Here is a 24,886-nt window from a genome sequence, read left to right as displayed (position 1 = left end):
CCCACCCCAATGCCTATCTTATACCTGCAAAAGATGAAAGTGGAGGGAAAATTGTGGAGGAAGAGACTCAGATCAGAGTGTAGGTGTGAAATTCTCTAGCCTGGGCTATTGGGAGCAAATGTTGGTCACTAGATGAAACTTGTATGAAATAGGATGGCTTGGTTCTAGGTTCTCTGTCATGTCCATTCATCTACTGGGGGCAGCCAGGGTCAATGTGGATCATATGTGTAAACAAAAATGACCAAAAATGGGAACAGATCTCAAATCAGCAAGCTGTCTTTATTAAGCAGCAGTGGAATAGCACATTGTCAGGGGTGGCTGGTTACAAGAGGGGTCTGTGTTTTATAGGTCTTAATGAGAGTTAATCATAGCAGAATGTTGAATGTGACTTAATCATTAGAGACTGAGGATGTGCCTTTTGGGCAGTTAGAAAACTAGTTGTGTATGTTAAAAATCTAACTCAGGAAAACAGTTGTAAAAGCTTAAAACTCATTGTTACTAGGATAAAAATCCAGAGCCCAGAGTCCATTTGTTTGCCTTCCCCTCCAGGACTCAAGTGTTATTGGGAAAGGAGGAAAGACTAGAGCCCAGAACCTAATGTTTACCTCCTACCTACTGGGAAGGGATGAAAGTCCAGGGCCCAGGGCCTAATGTTTTCTTTTTCTGTCCTGAGACCCATTGTCTTCCCTCCTTCCTGGGGGCTGTAATTCCCCTTTTCTTGGGGAATGTTATTTTCCATATCCTTCATTGTGAATGCTGTGGTGCATTCCGAAGTGTGGGAGTTGGAGGTTGTCAATCACTTAGGCTGCTTTGCAGTGGGTACTCTGGAAGGGATGTCTGAGTAGGTCACCTTTCATGATGGCTACTAGTGCCTGCTTGCTCTATGTAGCATTGTATAAAGAGCTACTTCATTGTAAATTTTCTATTAAAGCACTTTGACGAAGTTTTCATGTGAAGGAGGAAATAATTCCAACAGGGATGAAATAATGCACAACTTTTTATTGTTGAATATTCCTAAAATGTCTAACAAATATCGATCACAGAATGTGAAAGGAAGTAAAAGTATCATTTATCATTATGTTGTATTCAAATAATCACAACCTAAATCTACCATTGGATAAACTGTTCCTTTAGTCTTGACATTTTGTTGGAAGTAAAGTACTCATCACTGACTGAGACGTACAAAATCAGTAACTGGATGTCCCTGTTTCTAATCCATCTGTCCTTGTAACCCTTTTGATTTTGATCTACAACCAATTTGTTTTCAACAGAATCATCTGTTTCCAAAAGGACCAGAAAATCTCCTTGTCTGGAAATCAAGTCATCTGTGGCCTCATTCTGCTTTGTTACAATGTAGCTGTGTGACCTTCCAGAAATTACTTCACCCCCTTGGGCTTCAGTTTCCACATCTGTGAAATGAGTTTATAAGATTAGACAATCTCTAAGCTTCATCTAGTCTACGAAATATTGAAGTAAATTGAAGGTTATGGATAAAATGTCTCTCTATTTGTTATCAAAATCTAAAAGACATGGAAGCCATATTTAGGAAATGTGTAGACAGCCGTATCTTGAAAAATTGAATTAATATTTAAAACAATCTTCTAGGCTGTACAACAGGTTAATTTTGATGACATAAACTTTAATCAGAATCAGGTAGCTTTTTAAAAACGTAAGTCTTCTATTTTGGAACAGTTTTAGGTTTATAGAATTACTGTAAAGAGAATATAGAGTACATATTTGTTTTTGCTTTGCATTGATGTTTAAAAATATTAATGATAATCTGTGTAGGAGGTTGAAGGAGATAGAGTCGGGGCTAGTGGGGCACAATAGAGAGAATAGCTTTAACATTTTATGTGAAAAGAATTAAGGCATATCATCGGATGTTATCCTAATAATACGTGACTATTTAAAAAAGAAAGAAAGAAAAAAGACACTAGTGTAAGATCAGACACTATATAAATAGAGACTCATGATCCAGCATAAGGGAATCATATTGTGCTGTAACCTGGCTGCTTTTGGTGTAGGGAACTACATTTAGAAAGGAACATTGAAATGTTTGTAGGAGAAGAGGGATCAGGATGATGGAAGATGTGGAAATTATTATACAAGAGGGCAGACTGAATGAACTGGAAAGGTTTAGCATGAATAAAAGATGACTTAGCATGGATATGCAATCAATTACTCTTTAAGGTTATTTTAACAGTTAGGCAAACCCATCATGTAATTACAAAATTAAAATCACATAAAGAGGTATACAAGGCTTCCACTGCTTCTGTTCTTCTCTTAGCCCATCCTGTTTAAATATGAATCTTTTGAATCCTTTCAGTGTTTCTTTGGGCAATTAAAAGCAAATACACATATGCAAAAGGAGCCAAACGATATAGGTTGTTTTTACCTTTATTTATTCTTTACTTAGTAATATTCATGGATGTTTCTTTCCATGTATGTAAAAGAAGGTGCCTATTTTTTTTTTAAACAACTGCATAGAATTCCATTATGTGAAAGCAGCAGACTCTGCTTAACCAGACCTACAGATGAATGCTTGAATAGTTGCTCATATTCTGCTTTTATAATGTTCTCATTCATGAACAAAAGAAAAGGGAATAGCAATGACTGTTTTTCATCTGGAATGCCTGCAAGTATATCTGTGGGATAAATTCTCAGAAGTGAGACTCCTGAGTCAAAACCTACTATGCATTTTTAATTTTGAAAAATGTTGCCCAATTGCTCTCCACAAGGGTGGTCCTACTTTGCATATCCAAGATGAATGTAGGAGAATAAATGTTTCTATGCCTTACCCACACAGTGTGTGCTCAAACACTTGAATTTTTGCTCATCTGTGAGGTACGAAGAAGCATTTCAATGCAGTTTCAATCTTCATGCATCTCATAGTGAAGGAAGTAGAAAATCTTTTCATATGTTGAAGAGCCTTGTTTCCCCTGTGAATGCCAATCATACCATCTGACAATTTCCCACTACAATGTGGTTCAAAGGTTGAGATGAGATTAGTGCCAACCAATTTCCTCTTGGCATTCACCTCCCCAAGCTGAAAGCCGCTTGGATGACTGGACACCTGAAACACTTTGCCTGTGGGACTTTTGTCCTGGCTGCATAGTATGTAGGAAAGTCAGAAGTGCTGGAATGTTCCTGGCAGCTTTTCTTATCCAACGATTAGCAGGGATTTAGTGGATGAAAACCACAGTTTTCTTTCACCTAGATGATGATAGTTCTCAGGTATATTTGACACAACCTCCTAGAGTTGCCTAGCTGAGCTAAGCTCCAAGTCACCCCTGTGGGCGACTGGCTTAAAAACTCACACTTTACTCCTCCCCTGTTCTCACTTTACTCCTCCCCTGTCCTGTCTACTTTACTTCTCCCGGTATTTAATGATTTAACTTACAGGATAAACCATTTGCCCCAGAATCCTTGCCTCAGGATCAGTGTCTGAAGAAACCAAGCCAACCTGGGTTTCTGGGGCCTATGTTTAATAGTCAATGTATGCTCTGCAGATAGTGCTGCTTTGTGAAGTGTTTGTGTCATAGGCAAAGGTATCTCTCTGGAGGAAGGGCCTGAGGAGTTCTCAGAGACAAAGGGGAACTCCACCCTGGACCAACAGGTCCTTGACTTAGGAAGATGGGAAAGAATTCCATCATGTACCAGTCAAAGGCATAGAATGAGGTTTATGGTTTATTTAGGAATGCAGACATGCACTCAAGAGAGAAAGCAGGCTACTTCACCTGCCAATTTTTTTTTTTAAAGGAACCTTGTTGAGAAGTGGATATGGGAAGGTATATAGGGAAGTTATTAGTCTACTGATTTCAAGACAGTTTTTGGTGGTCTGGTCATTTTCAGCATGCTGGCTGATGTGGTCTTCGTTGTCTGATCAATAGAAACACTGGAAAGTCTCCCTCAATGACAGGTTTTTAAAAATATCGTATTTTTCTTTGCTAAACCTGTTTTTTGGTGAGCTAATTAATAGTGCAGAAGATAATTACCATATGTGAGTGAATTTACCATAAACTTTAAGACTTATAGATTTCCCAGGAACTTGGGAGTGACGACGTGGGAAGAAAACTGGCTTGGGAAGTGATAGGCCTGGAACAGTATGTAGAAGTTTTGAATTAAAATTTTGTTTCCTTGTCCTTTTTTTATGTCTCCTTTCTACCTATTTATTTTTTAATCCTACCTCATTTATTACCAGTCTGTGATAAATTCAGAAACTTAAAGTTTAAAAACTTGAGTGGTCATTTATTGTTGCCAAAATATTTAAGTGTGAGATGCACACTGCTCAATGATGAGCTGGAAAAAAAAAACACAAAACAAAAATATGGGCCCTTATTCCTGTTTTAGGTGTTAGCATTCAGAAAAATAGGTGAAAGTACAACTAAGAAAACTTCGGTGAGATACAAGAGAGAGATACCTAATAACTGCCCACAGTGCCTAAATATGGGAGAGATTTCTTCCTGGTGTCCATCAGTGCCCTATCATGAGAGGGGAAGTCTGGCTGGCTGTTAGAGACTCTGTGGGCAGTCTCTGTGTTGGCTCCCAGTGTTCACAGATACTACTACTCTGCTGTAATGAAATGAGAACAGGGAGTCTGTCATTCTTTCTCACCCCTATTATCAACATGAAAGAAAGGATTAGTAAAAATGGAACTAGTATTCTGATTGAACTCCTTAAAAACCTCTTGATTCTAAAAAATCATGGGGGAAAGTCTGATTTTCATTGATTATGTCTCACTAGTTTTTGATGTACTGTGAGTGCTAGTCCAACAGCCCTTCATTTTTAAAAAACAGAGAGACTGGCAGCTCTAGGTTATAGGCAATAGGACTAAAACTTATATATAAAAATATGCATATATTTTTAAAGAACTAAGATTCCTTGGCAAGTATTGAAGCTCTAAATGAAAAGTGTTATGCAATTTTCTGCATGAGTCACTGGATCTCAAGTACAAATAGGTTCAGTACACAAAACACTCAGGTGAGCTGGAGAGAGAGGAGCTGTCCCCTCCTTCACTGCTCTCTTGAGTCCTTTGGTGGGGGTAGGGGTGGGGGGTTTGCTTCTCTTTCCCTGGAGAACTCCCTCTGAGCTCAGGAAGACTTGTGGCCAAAGTGGGAAGATTAAACTGGCAGTTGCCACAGGGTTGATCCTGCATTACAACCACCTCGGAGTATGTATTGAAATCAACACAAGCAAGTTGGGAGTATTGAGAACAGGGGATTCAAGAATATATAAAATGTTAAAGAGATTCCTGTTTAAAAAAAATCTTTCAGAATAGAATTGCCAGTGATTTGGTCTTTTTAGCCTAATTTGTGGATTCCAAGGAAATTCTAGAGGATAGCACTGTGTTCTCCATCCTACAGTTGTGTTCAGAGGGGATGGTTCTAGAGTCAGACTGCCTGGATTCAAAGTCTATCTCTGCCTCTTACTGGTTGCGTGAACTATTTTGTCAAGGCTTAGTTTCTTCTTCTGAAAAGGTTGGGTTAATAAAAAGTACATTAGAGAATTGTTAGGAAGATTAAATGGGATAATAGCTGTTGTGTTAGCACAGGGTTTGCTCATACTGTTACATGATAGAGATCATTGAAAGCCATCCAAGATTCCCTTGCAGCAGGCAGCGAGCAGCACTGGGTGCTTTTAGTCTTGCCTGGGTGAAGGCCAGGATGCACTGTCCCACTCTTCCACTCTCCCCTTCTCTCCAGTCCTGTCCCTTTACCCTTGAGCCTTCTCTCACCTGGGTCCTATTTGGGAGTTCAGTGTTTTGCCTTGAACTTGAGGTAAGAGTAACTTATTCTCTTTCCCTAAGTTCTACTGAACAAATCTTTAGACAGTGGAGGATTTTTTTAGATTGTAATCCTTTTTATAGAGGATTGGAGTAGGATTGTGTAAGGATATTTGTGGGCTCTTCTGGTGTGTGTGTGTGTGTGTGTGTGTGTGTGTGTGTGTATGTTGGCCTGGTGATGGTGGGGATGCTGGTAGTGATGAGAATGAAAATTGTGACCTTTGTGTGCAGTACCTTGAATGCCCTTTCTCCACGATTTTGGGAGAAGTTCCAGAATCTCTTGAGCTCCCAGAGGTGAAATGCATTATACACATTCATCATTGTCAGGACTCTTGTGATCCCTGAACAATAAATGCATAAAGAGCTCTTGAATGAATTTCTAATTGAAGTAGGTTTGCTTAAGGGCTTTTCCCATTTGCTCTGGCTTACTCCAAATTGCCAGTTCTTTCTTCATCAGTGGTATTTTAAATCATATTTTGAAAGCATGATAACTAACACCCATTAGGGCTGCAGCCATCCAGTTGTGCAGGACATTTAATGCCAGATCGCACTGTCTGAATCCGACCTGAAGTCCACTTGTTAAGCCACTTGTTAGTCCTGATCTGGTGGCATCTGCCTTCAGAAGGAAAGCATCTTTTCTTCAATGCTCACAAAACTCCTGGGTGGGATACTATAGCCATCCCTGTGTTTAGACAGCTGATGCCTATGCTCTCTGAGGTCATGTGGAAGCACAAGCAGGACTTGGAATGCACCACCCAGCTAAGCTCAAGCATATATTGCACAAAGCTGCCAATCCATGCATCTGCTTTTAATCTATGTACTGCCCTCTCCTTACCCTCATCACTAGGGATGGCATTTTTAGTCCCATTTGCTGGAACTCCTGTGATTCAAAACCTTTTAGGCACTTTCTTTGGAATGAGGATGAATCAAAACCAGAATTAAACAAAACTAGAAAATATTTTAAAAGGAACATTTAGTGGGTACACATTTATAAAATCAGTCGAAAGAATACAAAAATAAATGATCTATGAACTTTATAATTTTTTTCTTAGAATACAGGAAACATACCACTGGTAAAGAAGTTTAGTTCAACATTTTTATGTTGAACAGGTTGAATCTGTTAAAAGGAGTACAATTCACTCAAAGCACCTGTTTCTATCTGTTCTAAACTCTTTTTTTTCACCTGGAAGAGCCAGTTGTGTGAAGACAGTAAAATAAGTTTGATGGTTTTGGGTGGAGGAAGGGTTGTTGGAAGGATGGAAGGAGAACTTGGCCTTCTCTGGGTGGCTGATGGGAACCTGATGAAACCACCGGGGTAATCTCCAACTTCAGGCTTCCTGGTGGCTTTTTTAAGTACTCAAGTAGAGAATTCTTTTTTTTTTTTTAATATTTTTAATTGTAATGGACACAATACCTTTATTTTGTTTATGTAGTTGTGGTTTTTTTTCCCCCAATGTGGTGTTGAAGAGCTAACCCAGTGCCTCATACATGCTAGGCAAGTGCTGTACCACTGAGCCCCTGCAGTGGAGTATTCTTACTAGGCGATAAAAAATAGAGCTTGTCTTCATTACAAGTGTTTTACAAAAGGTGTGGCATTGGACCAGGAAGGTCTAGGACAGCCCGCCCATCTGTGCAGAGACTAGTGAGGCCCAGGACAGCCTCATGAACACCAGTGGAGACTGAGCAGGCCCAGGAAAGCCCCCCAACCCTGGCAGAGACCATGTCGGATTAGGTCCTGACTTCCTTAACAAGACTCCTAAAGCACAAGCAGTAAAATCAAGAATCAATAAATGAGATGGATTCAAACCAAAAAGCTTCATCTCAGCAAAGGAAACAATAAGGTAAAGAGAGTGGCCACAGGGTGGGAGAACATCTTTTAGTATACACACATCAGATAGAGCCTTGATCTCCAGGCTATATAAAGAACTCAAAAACTTAACACCAAAAAAATAAATAACCCAAACAATAAGTGAGTTAAGGAACTGAATAGACACTTTTTAGAAGAAGATATACAATCAATCAACAAATACATGATAAATATTCAACTTCTCTAGTAATTAGAGAAATGCAACTCAAAATTACTTTAAGATTTCATCTCACTTTAGTCAGAATGGCAATTATGAATACAAGCAATAATAAATGTTGTCGAGGATGTGGAGAAATACACTCACATATTGTTGGTGGCAATGCAAATTGGTGCAACCGCTATGAAAAGCAATATGGAGATTTCTTAGAAAACTTGGAATGGAACCACCATTTAACCCAGGTATCCCACTCCTCAGTCTATACTCAAAGGATTTAAAATCAGCATACTATAGTGACACAGCCACATCAATGTTCATAGCAGCTCAAGTCACAATAGCTAAACTTTGGAACCAACCTAGATGCCCTTCAACAGATGAATGGGGAAAGAAACTATGGCATATATACACAATGGAATATTACTCAGCTTTAAAAGAGAATAAAATTATGTCATTTGCAGGTAAATGGATGCAGATGGAGAATACCATAGCAAAGTAAGCCAATCCTAAAATCCAAAGACTGAATGTTCTCTCTGATACATGGATGCTGATCCATCATGGGGGGTGGGGTGGGTGTGGGGATAATGGATGAACTTTTGGAAAAGGGAAAGGAGGGAAGGGGAGGGAGCATGGGTGCAGGAAAGATGGTAGACTGAGATGAACTTCATTAGCCTAGTGTGAGAAGCCACCGTGAATTACTTGAGGGTCTTCTCAGTATGGTAGCCAGGGAGATTTAGGTTTGGCATTGTAAACTATCCATGGCTCTCCTGTGGCAATAGATTGCCCAGTGCACATGACTTTTATCTCTGCTGTACTAGAAAGACCCCTCATAGTAGCTCTGAAGATGGGCATAATGCACTGGGATCTGGACAGCCCAATTTTAACCTTTTTGGTGAAGCACATTCTATGGAAGGTCTTTGATGTTTCCCAATATAAATGAAGCAGGCATAGGCTCCATTTTGCCAGAGTCTAGAAGCCCAATCCATATGATCGGCTTGCCCATCCCGCCCTTGTTTTTGAAGATATTTTCGGTGTCCTGTGGTTCTTTTGCTGTCCTATTTTTCCTAGTATTCATTTCTCATCCAACTCTTTCCATGAGGGGAACCCCATCCCTACTGCCCACGTGGGACACTGGTGAGACCCTAGGTGCATGTATGAGTGCATATACGTCGCAACTCTACATTATGTACAACCAGAGAAATGAAAAGTTGTGCTCCATCTGTGTACAATGAATCAAAATGCATTCTGCTGTCATGCATAACTAATTAGAACATATCAACAACAACAAAAAAATGTGGCATTTTCTATTTTTAGTGGAGGACTGTGACTCTTTCTAGAAAGGCTTGACTCCACAGGCTTCTCTGGACCATCCTGGATGGTACTTAAGCTTTGGTACTTAAACAATGGCACCAATTCTCTAGGCCAGTTCTGGCACACAGGCTGCTTTGCAGAACATGGGTAAGCAGTGATATCTCCCTTGTCTTCCCCACTGACGCTCCATGGTCAGCCCTGCACACCTTGGCCCTGCTCACTCTTGCTGCTTTTTGTATCCATACTTGGGTTGATCAAGGATAGATGAAAGGAGCATATGCTCTGTGTACCTTCTCAGCTCTATTTAAGAAAACACAAATGGAAATACAACCCCAAACCTACAATTTTGCTATGAAACCAACACCCTCACCCAATGGTAATATTGATATTGTCACCTTTAAAATTAAATTGGCAATACATAGCAAATGCTAGTATACATTCTTTAATTTTGTAATCCAAATTCTTGATAAGTCTTCTGAGAACAATGAAAATATGGAAAAATATTACTAGCACAAAGATTTTCTGAAATGTTATTTGTTTTAGTAAAAAATGGAGATAGCCTATGTTTTCCATTAGGGCAGTGCTTACATAAAAGCTCATTTATGTAATATTATGCAGCCATTAAATAAACATATATGCCATGTAAGTAGAGATTAAGACCTTTAAGAAATTAAGTGTAAAAGGAAGTAAAAATGAATATTTGATATAGATAGAACAAGCTTTATTGAAAGTCATTCTGGGTTATGGGGTAATATTTTAATATATTTTAATTACATAATATAATTTCATGTGTAATATGTAATCATAAAAGTAAGAGGCAAAGAAAAATAAACGGATTTTGTAGATTAGGCAGAAAAATGTCAAACCCAACGCTTTTTAGTTATTTTGGTGACGTGGGAAGATGTGCTTAAGTCTCCTTTTAGTTCCATGCTAGAGCCATGGGGATCATTCTGCTGAAGGTCATCTTGGAAAGGGCAGAGTCAGCCCAGAACAGCAGTGAGAACCATCCCACACTCTTACATGCTAACAAGGATTTGAGAATAGACATGTCTCACAGAAACTACTGCTCACACTTTCTTTGCCCTGTGATTGCCTGTAATTCTCTGCATCTAGGCATTGGTCAAATTTACTTTTTCAGATTGTTCATTTGATTTTTTTGCTTTTACTAGGGATTTAGCCCAGGGGTGCTTTACCACTGAGCTACATCCCCACCCTTTTTGTTTTGAGACAGGGTCTCACTGAATTGCTTAAAACCTTGATAAAATACTGAGGATGGCCTTGAGCTTGTGATCCTCCTGCACCGGCCTCCTGAGTCGCTGGGATTTCATAGATGATTAGCATTGTACAATATTTTAAAATGTAATTTATAAAGCATTAATATCAATATGGTGAAGCTTTACAATGTTTATTTAGTTTGCTAACTAAAATTCTGATTTATTTTAACTTTTTGTTCAAAGTCTTTTATCAAGTCTTCCTTGCTTATTGCACCCTGAGAAAATCCAAATGGATACTGTTCCACTTTGATTCAGTCTTTCCCATATCTATCCCTGTAGAGGAAAGATTTATGACAATTGTTATGGTTTGGATATGAGCTGTCCCCTAAAAGCTCATGTGTGAGAAAATGCAAGAAGTTTTAGAGGTGAAATGATTGGGTTATAAGAGCCCTATCCCAGTCAGTGTGTTAATCCCCTGATAGGGACTGACTGAGGGTCACTATAGGCAGGTAGAGTGTGGCTGAAGGAGGTGGGTCACTGGGGATATGCCTCTAGGGTATATATTTTGTGAGCTTAGGCTCTCTCTGCTTCCTGGAGCCATGTCCCCAGCTGTTCTCCTCTTCTATGATGTTCTGCCTCACCATGGGCTCTGAGACTTCTGAAATGGTGAGCTCCAAAATAAACTTTTCCTCCACTAAAATTGTTCTTTTCAGGTCTTTTGGTCACAGAGGCAAAAAAAAAAAAAAAAAAAAAAAAAACCCTGACTAAAACAATTATATAGATTTGTATATATCCAAGGCGTGGTTACTTCCAATCAAATGCAATATTTTTGTTGCGTTCCAAAATAGTTTTCCATGGTAGATATATGTACTGTTAAAAACAAAATAAAGGTATACACTTAAGCATGGATTTCACTGTGGCAGGGTTGGAGGTGTAGCTCAGTGGTACGGTGGCTTGCCTAGCATGTTCAAGGTCCTGGATTGGCCATAGCATTGTAAAACAAAACAACAAAACCAAAATACACTATGGCATATTTATGATCACCATTTTACTTCCAAAAAGGAAGCAAAAAATTTCATTCTTTTTACTCCATTTGAGCCTATTCTTCAGACATGTTGTGCAAAGCCTTTATCTGTGGTCATTGTGGTGCTACTTTCTCATTCATTTAACTCAGTGCTTGAATCTAAGGAGGAAGTTGTATGTACTTTTCTGGATTTTGCAAGATAAGATCATGAATGTTGCCTACAGCAAAGAAACTTCTTAATGTGAAACCACAAAACTAATCTGTTGGCAGCCCCATGGCCTCAGAGGAGAAGGGGGGGGGGGGACCTGCTCTGATCCCATCACTAACTTGAGAAAGAATGGTGTTCTCTTCCAATCTGTCATTTTATCAGTTAGCAAAGTTTCTGTCCGTGTTGATAAACTTCAGGCCATGGTGAGAGAAAAAGAGCTGTCTTACCCATTTCTGTATCCATTATTCTTCTCTAAACATTCAATACTATGCATCAAAAGTCCAGGTAAATTCAACTTTCCTTTAAATATCTGATTTTCCATTCAGTGCTGATTTTGAGCATTTTGAATCCCTTTCCCAGCCCCGTCGGATCCGCATAAGGGTATTGTTTATGCACGGCATGATGAGGATAAACTTGATCACCAGCACTGTGCAGGGAATGATAAGTGCTAAAACATAAGCTGAAGGAAGGTACCATCTTAGAATTGAAGGGCTGAGGAACCTCTTCCTGCCATAGAGTAGGGCGTGGGCTGTGCATAAGATCAGGGTCAAATAACCCAGTTTGGACTGCAGACAAGAAATAAAAAGAAATACATTAATATATTTATACCTTAAAGTGAAATGCTATAAACCAATAAAATATTTGTCAATAATGACAAAGATTTGAAACCTATAATATTTAGGACACTTTGCTAAGTACAGGAAGAAATATTAACCCTCCTTGATGGGTTAATACTTGATGATAAATATTTCATTAAAAGAAAGACTTATTACAGATGACATGGTAGCTTTCTCTTAACCTGCCTGGATGGAAAAGTTTCTCAGGGATAAACTCTTTTGAGTTACAATTAATGTACCTTGCCTTGGTCCTCAGTGCTAAAATTCTTTTATATCTTTTTTTAGAGGTCAGAGACAAATATGACCTCAAGAATCTCTGCATTAGTATATGCTACTTTGCAAGCAGAGGCTAGCTAATTTCTATTGCCATAAAGAGCAGTTTGCAAATTTATACTTTGTTCCCTCTCCCTTGGCCTAAATTCTAAAACTTAGTGTTTATTTCTTGATGTCAATTAAAGGTATTATGAGAAATTTTGGGCTGCATTTGATCTGTGGGAGACTTAATATTCAAACCTAATTTCAATTACTAGTGATCTCTTTTATTATACTGGCTCACAATGTGCATGCATCACAATCATCCAGAAGACTTAATAACAAATCACAGGGCCCCACCTACAGAGCTTCTTATGGAGGAAGTCTGGGACTTTGTGTATCTAACAAGTTCTCAGGTCATGCTGTTGCTACTTCTGCTGCCATACATTGAAGACCACTGGTCTATAAGAATAGTTACTGCCTTTAATACAGTGCTGGTGGTTGATATGTGGAAAAAAACAATTTTCACTCTTTCATATCAGCAATAAGTCTGGAGTGATGTTATCTATCAAATCTTGTTTTGAAGGTTTTAAACTTCATTGCAATGTCTACTTCCCTTATCAATATGTTGATATTATAAGGTTAATTTTCAGAAGGTTAAAGGTTTGTCTTTGGGTTTCTTTTACATTGCACATAGTAATATCTCCACACCTAGGGCTCTGGGAGTAGTCAGAAATCTTGACAAAGTGTGCCACTAGGAACAACAAGTGCTGGCGAGGATGTGGGGAAAAGGGTACACTCGTACATTGCTGGTGGGACTGCAAATTGGTACGGCCAATTTGGAAAGCAGTATGGAGATTTCTGGGAAAGCTGGGAATGGAACCACCATTTGACCCAGCTATTGCCCTTCTCGGACTATTCCCTGAAGACCTTAAAAGAGTGTACTATAGGGATATTGCTACATCGATGTTCATAGCAGCACAATTCACAATAGCTAGACTGTGGAACCAACCTAGATGCCCTTCAATAGATGAATGGATAAAAAAATGTGGCATTTATACACAATGGAGTATTACTCTGCACTAAAAAATGTCAAAATCATGGAATTTGCAGGGAATTCTGTATATTAGTAACAAATCCTCTGAAAGGAAAATGAGAAAAACTATCCAATTAAGAATAGTATCAAAAATAATAATAAAATACTTGGAAATCAACTTAATAAAAGAGGTGAAAGACCTCTACAATGAAAACTAAAGAATCCTAAGGAAAAAAAAATTTTAAAAAATGTGGGAAGATGGAAAGATTCACATTTTTTTTTGGGGGGGGGGTGATAGTCAGAATTAATATTGTCAAAATGACCATACTACCAAAAGCACTATACAGATTTAATGCAATTTCAATCAAAATTTCAATGACATTCCTCATAGAAATACAAAAAGCTGTCATGAAATTTATATGGCAAAATAAGAGATCCAGGATATCTAAAGCAATCCTTAGCAACAAGAGTGAAACAGATGACTTCACGATACCAGACCTTATACTATGCTACAGATCAAAAATAACAAAAACAGTATGGTGTTGGCACCAAAACAGACTTGTAGACCAATGGTACAGAATAGATAACACAGAGACTAACTCCCATAATTACAGTTATCTTATATTTGACAAAGGCATCAAAAATATACATTGGAGAAAAGATAGCCTCTTCAACAAATGATGCTGGGAAAATTGAAAATTTATATGCAATAAATGAAAGCAAACCCCTATATCTCACCATGCAAAAAACTCAACTCAAATTGAATCGAGGACCTAAAAATTCAATCAGAAACACTATGTCTGTTAGAAGAAAAAGTAGGCCCAAATCTTCATCATACCTGATTAGTCCCCAACTTTCTTAATAAGACTCCATAGCACATAATAAATATTAAGCATCAATAAATAGGATGAATTCAAACTAAAACTGTTCTTCTCAGCAAAAGATACAATCAGTGAAGTGAATAAAGAGCCTACTAATTGGGAACAGATTTTCACCACATGCACATCAGATATAGAATTAATCTCTGTAATATATAAAGAACCCAAAAACTTAAACAAAAAACAAACAAAACAAATAACCCAATCAATAAATGAGCCAAGAAACTGAACAGACACTTCTCAGAAGATGATATACAATCTATCAACACATATATGAAAAATTGTTCAACATTTCTAGAAATTAGAGAAATGCAAAATAAAACTACTCTGTGATTTCATCTTACTCCATTCATTTAAGAATATAAATTGCAACAAAGTATTGGCGAGAATGTGGGTAAAAGGCACATACTCATACAATGCTGGTGGGAGTTCAAATTGGTGCAGCTAATCTGGAAAGCAGTATGGAGATTCCTTGGAAAATTTGGAATGGAACCACCATTTGACCCAGCTATCCCACTCCTCATTCTGTACCCAAAGGACTTAAAAACAGCATTCTACAGGGACAAAGCCACATCAATGTTTATAGCAGCACAGTTCACAATAGCTAAAATGTGAAACCAACCTAGATGACCTTCATTAGATGAATGGATTAAGAAAATGTGGTATATACACACAATGGAATATTATTCAGCATTACGAGAGAATAAAATCATGACACTTGCAGGTAAATTGATGGAGCTGGAGAATATAATGCTAGGTGAAATTTGCCAATCCCCAAAAAACAAATGTGAAATGATTTCTCTGATTTAAGGATGCTAATTCAGAATTTAATAATGTGGCAGCGGGCAGGATGGGAGGATTAAGTAAACTCCAAATAAGGCAAAGGAGAAAAGGGGATGGAGGGAAAGGAAGGGGGCATAGGGTAAGAAAGACAGTGGAATGTGATGGTTATCGTTACCCTAAATACATGTATGAAGCAACAAAAAATGTGACTCTACTTTGTGTACAACTAGAGATTTAAAAAAATTGTGCTCTATATATGTAATATGAATTTTAAGGCATTCTGTTGTTATATATAACAAATTAAATTTTTTCCAAAAAATAAAAAAGTGTATACATACATACAAAAAAAAAAGTGTGCCACTAGGAAACCAAACCATTATGGAATCTTCCTGTTTGTACCTGAGTTTAAGTCCTTACCTGGATAAACCGGAACTCTCTCCAGTTCATCATGTTGCTAACTGATGGCAAAGAAGTGATTCCCAAGAGCACAAACAGAAAAAATCCAAGGATTCCCAAAGATAAATATGAATCACTATGCCAGGCCACAGAGGTTAAAAATGGATCATCTTTCTTGGTGATCACCTAAGAACAATTATAATAAATTTTAAAAAACTATATATTTTTTTGTAAACTGCTCATATTTTTAAAGGAATTAAACAGTAACTACGCATGGGTTATTTGCTGCTGAAAATTGTATGGCATTTTTTCTCAATCATTTAAAAATAATTGTAAAAAATACACTTAGAAATATTTTTGGTAGAAACAGTAATTCTTTCTGCTGGGATTTTATTACAATTCTTGACTCTGGGAGTTGTATAAGGAGTTTTAAATTAGACTATAAATCCCTGAAACTAAGTAAACATTTACTTAAAACTTCATTCTGTATGGATTTTTTTGTTCCTCAAGCAAAACTTAATGTTCTCAAGTAATCACATCATAATTCTGTTTTTCTGTTGATAATTCACACACACAAAGTCTGGGTTCTTTCACATTGATCTTCTCTTCATATAGAATCAAGTCTGTCACACCACAGATTGAGAGGAATCACGCTCTTGTAGTGTGACTCTAACCCTAGAAACTTTCATGTATGTTTTAGGGAAATGAAGTAGAGAAACCCACAGAAGCATCATCAATGAGTTATTGACTAATATTCTTTGAGACTGCAGTAAGATGGATTGATCAAAACTGATTATTTCTAAACTAGAAATGACTTACAATACTTTTTCTGAGATTGCTTTAAGACACCTTGAACTGATTCTGAGTCTTTTGACTTGGCATAAGATAATATTTGATATTTGCTCAGAATTATTTACTTTTCTAGTTACGGAGGACAACATCCTTCAAGTCAAACATTCATAGAGCAGGAAGCAACATTTTGTGAATCTGTTTGCATTGCTGCCATAGCACAATTGTTTGGGAAGGCTCCTTATTTACAAGACAGTTGGTTTTGACTTCCAAAAGGAAGTAGAGTGCATGAAAGTAGAAACTTGAAAACACATGGGTTTTCTTTTATTGAGTAGGTGTCCTTAGGTTTCCTGAGCTCAAAATATGCCAGTTTGTTAGTATCCCAGTGAGCTCTTGGGAATACAGATCTGGACCCAAGTGAGCCTGGGAATATAACTTTTATTCTTAACAGTTATGTGAGATCTCAACTGAATTCATTAAAACAACCTTAGTCATGAAATCTCTATTTAATTTTAAAAATACAGATGCTTAGCCAGGTACAGTGGTGCATACCTGTAATCCCAGTGGCTCAGGAGGCTGAGGCAGGAGGATTGCAAAGTTCAAGGCCAGCCTCAGCAGCTAAGTGAGGCCCTAAGCAACTTAGTGACACCGTGTCTCAAAATAAAAAATAAAAAGGGTTGGGGATGTGGGTCAGTCTGTGTTTAAGCACCCCTGGGTTCAATCCCTGCCACTAAGTAAATAAATAAAATAAAGATGCTCAGAGGAGTGATTTTCTCTATTTTTGGAAATGGAATATCATGTAGTCAAATTCCTCTTTGATATAAGGACTAGGGGAATACCAGTGAGTAGAGATTTACCTGAGTAATGGTTGTGTTTCTTATCCTCCATCGTACATAATAACGAATAGGAATCACAAGCGTGTAGATGGCGTGAAGGAAGGCGAACCCCAAAGCCACCAAGCCAAGCTGCTTTCTGCAAAGCATCCAGTGGTCGAGCCAGTCTGGGAATCGTCGGTATTTGGTACCTTGGTACAGCTGCAGGATGGCGGCAATGACGCCAGGAAGGTAAACCAACGCAAGCAGGGTAAGTGCTGTTATAGGGAAGACACGATTCGGAATGGATACAGCTATGCGAAATGTGCTGTCTTTGTTCTCATTCACATAGAGGTAGATTACGTCTCTTATAACACAGTAGATAAAGAAGAAGAGACAGAGTGCAGCAGACAAATAGAAGGGGAACCTCCACATGGGAAATAGTTGCAGGGGGTAGTTTTCAATTTCGGTGGCTGCCTTGAGAGATCCTCGATCCAACGGGGTAAGTCCAAGAGCACGAACAATGTCCATCACTCTTTGCTTGGCTTTGCTGTCATTTCCACAGACAAACACCTGGGTTCAAAATAATTAATTCTGTATTTACTCTTTTTTGGCATTTAATAATTGTTTTGAAAGTGTATACAAGTACCGTGCAGAACAATGACCTGTCAAGGTGAACTGTTTCTCAAACAAGGATGTGGAATTAACATATACAATGAGATGTTATTTAAACTAGCACAGGTGTGCTGGAGAGCTAGATAGGTATTTTTTTTTTTTTTTAGGATTTTTACTGAAGGGTGGTTTTAGGCACTCTGTGTAGATATAAGACTTGACAAAGAAGACCTGGTGGTCTCCACAGTGTGAGTGGCTTGATCTTTTTTTCTGTATTAGTGGGTGCCACATCACTTACGATGGCTTCTAATCTCAGTGCACAAATGGAACCAATTTTGTACAGGTAATGGGAGTAGAAGAGGATATTCAACAAGCTATATTAGTTTCTAGTGCTGACAAGAGAAAGGCTCCCAGAGACTGGTATTAGTGGGTTCCATCAAACTAAAAAAAAATTAAAGTGCAGACCATGGGAAATAAATCACAATAATTGACTCTCTTACATGGTCAAACCCAAGAAAATTATTCTTGGTACATATTAGAAATATAAAATATTTACTGGGCATTTTATTTGGAGATTGTATTTTCTGACCTTGGAGGTAAGTGCACATTAAAAGATTCACTTTTTAAAGAGTGAGGGCAAATTCATTTAATCTCACCTGCCGACTTGCATCCAGTGCTCCTGATTGGAGAGCCCAGGCTGAAATGGTGTTAAATGTTTTTACCACATAAGCTCCCGGCACCAACTGAGCAAGGTATTCTGCATTAGATTCTGGATACTGATTAATTTTGGGGTTGTTGCTGACATCTACCAATATTTTCCCATTGAGATCCTCAGTTAGTTCTCTGAGAAATTCATAATGCTCTCTGTGGATTGCAATAAGTATGATGTCAGACTTCTGGGCAGCTTCTGAATAGCTGAAGACCTCGGCATCACTGGGCAGCAGGCTGGACATCCTGGAGTTTCGACTTCCAAATACAACAGAATAACCACACTGGAACATTTTAAATCCAAGTGATCTTCCAAAATCCCCTGTTCCAAAAATGCAGACAGTCTGTGGCTTTTCTGAAGAATTCATTGTAAGAGGAAGCATAACTGTACAAGTTTTCTCCATTACTGAAAAACATATACACAAATGCTTTGGTCATGGAAAAATTAATGAGAATTATAAGTAGGAATTAGTGTAATTATCTGATGTTCTAATGTTCTGGTTATCTCAAGAGTATTCTCCCTAAAATTAGGTAAGTACAAATTGTCATATATATTTTATTGAACAAAATAACTAGTAAAAATCTTCTCTGGATAAAGTGAAAACCAAGATACTTGTCTTAAACAGTGGACCTATATTACATTAATATTACATTTATTAAACACTTGTGATTCAAAAAATTCTCAGAGAAAAATATGATAAGGTATGTGCTAATAAATTATAGAACAATTCGCTTACATTTAGTTATATAAAAATCCCAAATAAAACTTTAGTAAACAGAATCTAGCAGCTTTTTAAGAGAAAGTACAATTGGTTAAATGAGCGTTATTCTAGGAATGTAAAGATTAGTCCTAAAAAATAAAGAATAGTTCTATAAATTCAACATTAGAAAATCTATTAATATAATTTACCATAAAATTTATGGAGAAAAATATGAACATATCTATGTATAAAAGTAGACATGTTAAAATTCCACATTTGTTCTTCATTATAGTAAAATAATATATATTCCCTAAGTATGGAAAAAGTGTCTATCTTAGCCTAAAATACACTGTTATGCTTAAAAGAGAATTACTAGAAAAATTCATAGTAAAATCAGAAACCAGAAAAAATTGTTTGCTATGACTTTAGTTATTTTTGTTCTAGAGGTTCTACCTAATAAAACTAAACTAGACAAAGAATTTAGAGGTATAGAAATGCAAAAGAGATTGCAGATAATTAAGCCAAGACTTGGAAATTCCAGGAAAATTAACAAAAAAGAATCCATATATACAAACAAAATTCAATATTTTGTCTCGGAACCTAATTAAAATCAGTATTAATAATACATCCTAAAGACAAAGTAGTTAGAAGATTTAATTGAATAAAGGCCCCTACTATCACTGCAACAAAATAGACAATATGAAATAAGATAGAAAGATGTGTGCAAGATATATATGAACAAAAATTTTAAATGCTTTTAAAAGTTGGAGATTTGCTAAATGGAAATGTATGGCGTGTTCTTGGATGAGAAAGTTCAGCCCCACAAAGACATTGTTTTCCTTAATTTAATATAAATTCTGTAAAGTAGGATAATTAATGGAATATTAGTCCTATTAAACAATTTAAAATTTTATAGAGCTACAATAATTAATTTACTACTGTCAAAGGAACAGAAATAGTCCAATGGAGTAGAGTAAAAAATAAAATCTGAAATATACCCAAACATCTATACTTCAAGTTGAGGAGAAGAAGATGGGTTATTCAATAGTTAATATTGGTCAATTGGAATAAAAAACTGAATCCATACCTTATACCGTATTCCAAGGTAAATTTGATATATATTAAACATTTAATTTTTAAAAAATAAAACTATAGTAGAACAGGAAGCAACCATGGCGAATGTTTTTATTATCTTAGAGGAGGAAAGCCCTTTTGCAACATGATTAAACCATGAGAGTAGATGGAAAAATGTGATTACATAAAAGTCAATAACTCTTGCAAAGCAAAAGAACTGTAAACAAAGTCAGAAGATAATCAACAAAAGAGCAAAAAATATTGTCAACTAGTACAAATCAATAAGAAAACCCCCAATTGTCCACTAGAAAATCGGGCAAAGGATATGAGCTGATAGTTCATTCTAATGAAGTAGAAAATACTTTTAAATATAGAAAAAGGTCCTTAATCTTACCCCAAATAAAACAAATGCAAGTTAAAACTAATCTGAGATGTCATTATAAATAGCTAATGACATTTAAATTTTAAAAAGTTTCTATGATCTAATACCTTAACCTAGGCTACTATCCATACTTGTGAAGAATATTATTTCTTCTTTCAGTGTTGATTTTTTCTTAAAATTTCTCAACATTTTGTTTAAGCCTATAGTTAATCTTTTTGGGTTGGAAAAGTCTCTGTTTTCTAATGATGTATCCTCAGTGTTTAGGAGTACCATCCACCACAGTCCAGGCACTGGACAAATATTTGTTGAACAACACTAGAAGAATGGAGTGCAGGAGTTGGGAGTAGCAGTGGTGACTCTGTCCCAGGCACAGTGTGATATCAAGAAGCCCAGTGATCAAAGAGAAACCAATGGGCAAGGGGAGGAAATAAGGAAAGAAGTAGGGGAGGACATCGTTAATGACATTACTTCTTTCTCTCAAATGGGTTAAAAGTAAACTCAATGAATGTGATGTGGAATTTTCAAAACAGGAGAAAAGGACAAGAAATATAGGACTTCCTGTACTTGCTCAGAAATTCTGAGTAATTTAACTAACCCAACATTGAAATCATTTTATAAACCAGCTGGTGATATCCTGAACAGTGTCAGAGAAGTCATGACCATATATGGAAAAGCACCCATGATGATCAGGGCTGTTCATATAGAAGCACATCTGTGCCATTTAGAAAATTTTTAGTGATATCTATTAATATAACTTACTTAGCAATTTAAATTATACAATATTGTTAGTTGCTAATCAGTTAATAACTTTATAATTCAAACCCTCAAACTTCTGACTGATGGCTTAATTATTCTACCCTTCAGAACTGGATTGTATGCTCAAAGAAGGTCTCCTCCATATTTATTCTGATATATTATTTTTTCCTCTCTCAAGCTGGATGGAAATTGGCAAGCAAATTATTGACTTGAAATTGCCAGTGTCCTGCAATAAGATTAATTATATTTTCCTTTGAATTATCTTAATCATTTCAAAGAGAGTGATTCCAGACTTTGACTATTTGGCCATTACATTCATTTATCATAATTTGCCATAAACTTTTCTTTTAAATGAAGATATTGACTCCATGGTACTATTTTTTTGTTCTACCTCTTTTGAACAATGTGATCTTGGGCAAGTTACTCAAACTCTTCATGCCTCCGTCGAAACAAAAGAAACAATTGAAAAATTGACAAAACTAAAAGTTGGTTCTTTGAAAAATTAAATAAGATCGACAGACCCTTAGCCATGCTAACGAAGAGAAGAAGAGAGAGAACTCAAATTACTAGCATACGGGATGAAAAAGGCAATATCACAACAGACACTTCAGAAATACAGAAGATAATTAGAAATTATTTTGAATCTTTATACTCCAATAAAATAGAAGATAGTGAAGGCATCGATAAATTTCTTAAGTCATATGATCTGCCCAGATTGAGTCAGGAGGATATACCCAACCTAAACAGACCAATATCAATTGAGGAAATAGAATAAGCCATCAAAAGACTACCAACTAAGAAAAGCCCAGGACCGGATGGGTATATAGCAGAGTTTTACAAAACCTTTAAAGAAGAACTAATACCAATACTTTTCAAGCTATTTCAGGAAATAGAAAAAGAGGGAGAACTTCCAAATTCATTCTACGAGGCCAACATCACCCTGATTCCTAAACCAGACAAAGACACTTCAAAGAAAGAAAACCACAGACCAATATCTCTAATGAACCTAGATGCAAAAATCCTCAATAAAATTCTGGCAAATCGGATACAGAAACATATCTAAAAGATCGTGCATCATGATCAAGTAGGATTCATCCCTGGGATGCAAGGCTGGTTCAATATACTGAAATCAATAAATGTTATTCACCACATCAATAGACTTAAAAATAAGAACCATATGATCATCTCGATAGATGCGGAAAAAGCATTCGACAAAGTACAGCATCCCTTTATGTTCAAAACTCTAGAAAAACTAGGGATAACGGGAACATACCTCAATATTGTAAAAGCTATCTATGCTAAGCCTCAGGCTAGCATCATTCAGAAACGTGAAGGTCGGTGATTTTTTAGTCATATTGAGCTCCATTTCAAATCTTCCTGATTCTACTTCTAGTCTCTGGGCAGTAGCAGAGCTCTGATCAAGCTCTAGGGCCTAACAGAAACTCATCTTTTACCTCCTGATTCTTGTCCTGGAGATCCTTTGAAGTTTGAGCCTGTCTGGTGCCCAGATATGCACAACCCTTGGGGCCACCACAGATCAACAGGAGGAGAACTCCATGAGTAAATACTTCCTCTTTCTTTTGGCACACAGTTCTGACACATTTCATAAGACTCTTCACACAGTCCCAGTGGAACAGAGATCAGTCGTCTACAAGTGGCTGACTCAACGTGAGTTCCAGTTGGTACTGTCTTTCCCAAGCTCCCGGGTTGGGCCCTCTGCCACTGACTCTTAGTTTCCTAGAGTCACCTTCCTAATAAACTATCTGCATAGAAGTCTTTGTCAAGGCTTTGCTTGCAAGATGACAATAAAATATGCTAATGATTTTGAAATGAAAAGTGTTACCACAAAATGGGATGATTATATAAATAACATGTAAAAAAAAATAAAAAGTAATTTGGGGGAAGAATTTAATTCTGATTGGAATTCAATTCTGATTGGAAAATATATCCTAATCATAGGAGTTCATAGAAGTGGAATTTATGCATACTCCCAGCTACAAGGGAGATTAAGTTGAGGGTGCATTTTATAATAAGCATTATATAAAGAAGGCCTTTACACCCTTGCCAGACATAGTTGTAACTAGAAATAGCTATGTGTAAACAAATGGATTCATGTAGATAATAAGATTTCTTGTTCAAAGACTTAAGAAAACATTCCTAGGTGGAAGAAATACAGAAAATAATAAGAAAAGTGGTAAACAGGAAGGATACTTAAGAGAAGGATGTGTTAAAATAATAAAAACATAACATACTGTTCTCCTTTCTTTCCTTCAACCCATGCGTGCCCCATAAAACTCAATTACGTAACAGGTCACACAACAGGATTAAGTCTTGTTTTACGAAATCTCTAGGATGGTTTACCTGCTATGAAGGCATCTCTTAGCAACATCCCAGGGGTAGCCAAGGTACATAATGTGATCCTATAGGACCTTTTACATAGATTAGAGATTAGAATCCAATTAAGTTGGTAAAGTGGCCTACCATGAAGGTCATGGAAGCATTAGTCACTGAAAAGTGTGTGTGTGTGTGTTTGTGTGGGTGTGAAAGAGAAGCATATATGAAGGGATCAGGTGTGGGTCAAGAAGAGTCTTGCCTATTGTTTCCCTGGGTCTATGTATCCCTCCCCAGGCCTTGGGAACCCGAGGGAGCATTCTTTAGGGGTGTTCCCAACTGGGCCTCCCAAGAGATGTTAGGGCCTGTCTGGCGTGTGGGCTTTACATCTCACACTTCCCAAGAGGTCAGAGGTTCGAGAGGCACAGGCTGTCTACAACTTTTGAGAACTGCAGTATATTAAAAGCATGGAAATGTTGAAACAGGATTTTAAAATCATATATTTTAAATACCTATACTTAAAAAATCAATGCTTATGAAAAGAAAAACAACTAAACTATTTGAAATAATTACAGAGTAGGAGGTTGTGAACAAAGTATAGGAAGTTTCTGTCCACTCTTTACCCAGTTTCCTCCAATGACTACATTTGCACAACTACAGCACGACATCCAAACAGGACCTTGACACTGGCACAATGGGCATGCACACTGATATGTCATTTTATCTCAAGTGTAGATTTATATACTCACCATTGTAATCAGGATACACACTATTTCATCTCCGCAAAGTTCTCCCTCATGTCATCCTGTATAGTCATACTCATTTGCCTCCTTACTATCAATCCTAAACTATTAATCTCTTTCTATTACTTTGTCATTTTGAGAATGTTGCATAAATGAAATTGCATGGCATATAAACCTCTTGAGATTGGCATTTTTTAAAAAACTCTGCATGAATCTCTTGGGATTAATCCAAGTTTTATCAATTGTTTCATATTATGACCAAGTGCCAAGTAGTATTCTATGGTATAGATACACTGCTGTTTGTTTAACTCTTTAAAAATACATTGTGTGTGTGTGTGTATGTGCATACTGGAGATTGAAAAAGGCCTTGTACTTCTTAAGCATGCACTCTAGCATTGAGCTGTACCCCTATCCCTGTTTAACTCTTCATCAAATGTAGGGCATTTTGTTTTTTTT

The 24,886-nt window shown here is 37.1% G+C and overlaps 1 protein-coding gene across 3 annotated transcripts in view; it reads right to left on the bottom strand.

Annotated features, from left to right (window-relative positions):
- Positions 1-984: 984 nt before the first annotated feature.
- The window catches only part of Steap4 (STEAP4 metalloreductase), a 45,505-nt gene continuing 21,603 nt past the window's right edge, over positions 985-24,886 (bottom strand). For all 3 annotated transcript variants that reach the window (XM_058585033.1, XM_046462477.2, XM_046462478.2), the window contains 4 exons: positions 18,392-18,849; positions 17,169-17,696; positions 15,544-15,708; positions 985-12,126 (listed from right to left, as the gene is read on the bottom strand). In XM_058585033.1, the coding sequence (XP_058441016.1) occupies positions 11,863-12,126; positions 15,544-15,708; positions 17,169-17,696; positions 18,392-18,847 (1,413 nt within the window). In that variant the 5' untranslated portion in view covers positions 18,848-18,849 and the 3' untranslated portion in view covers positions 985-11,862. The remainder of the gene's footprint in view (positions 12,127-15,543; positions 15,709-17,168; positions 17,697-18,391; positions 18,850-24,886) is intronic.

Source organism: Marmota monax, unplaced genomic scaffold, assembly GCF_021218885.2.
Source record: "Marmota monax isolate L192 unplaced genomic scaffold, Marmota_monax_Labrador192_F-V1.1 WCK01_AAM20220418_F8-fsc00165, whole genome shotgun sequence".
NCBI lineage: Eukaryota > Metazoa > Chordata > Mammalia > Rodentia > Sciuridae > Marmota > Marmota monax.
Note: the sequence above shows the minus strand (reverse complement) of the source record. Positions and strands in the feature narration are given on the sequence as shown.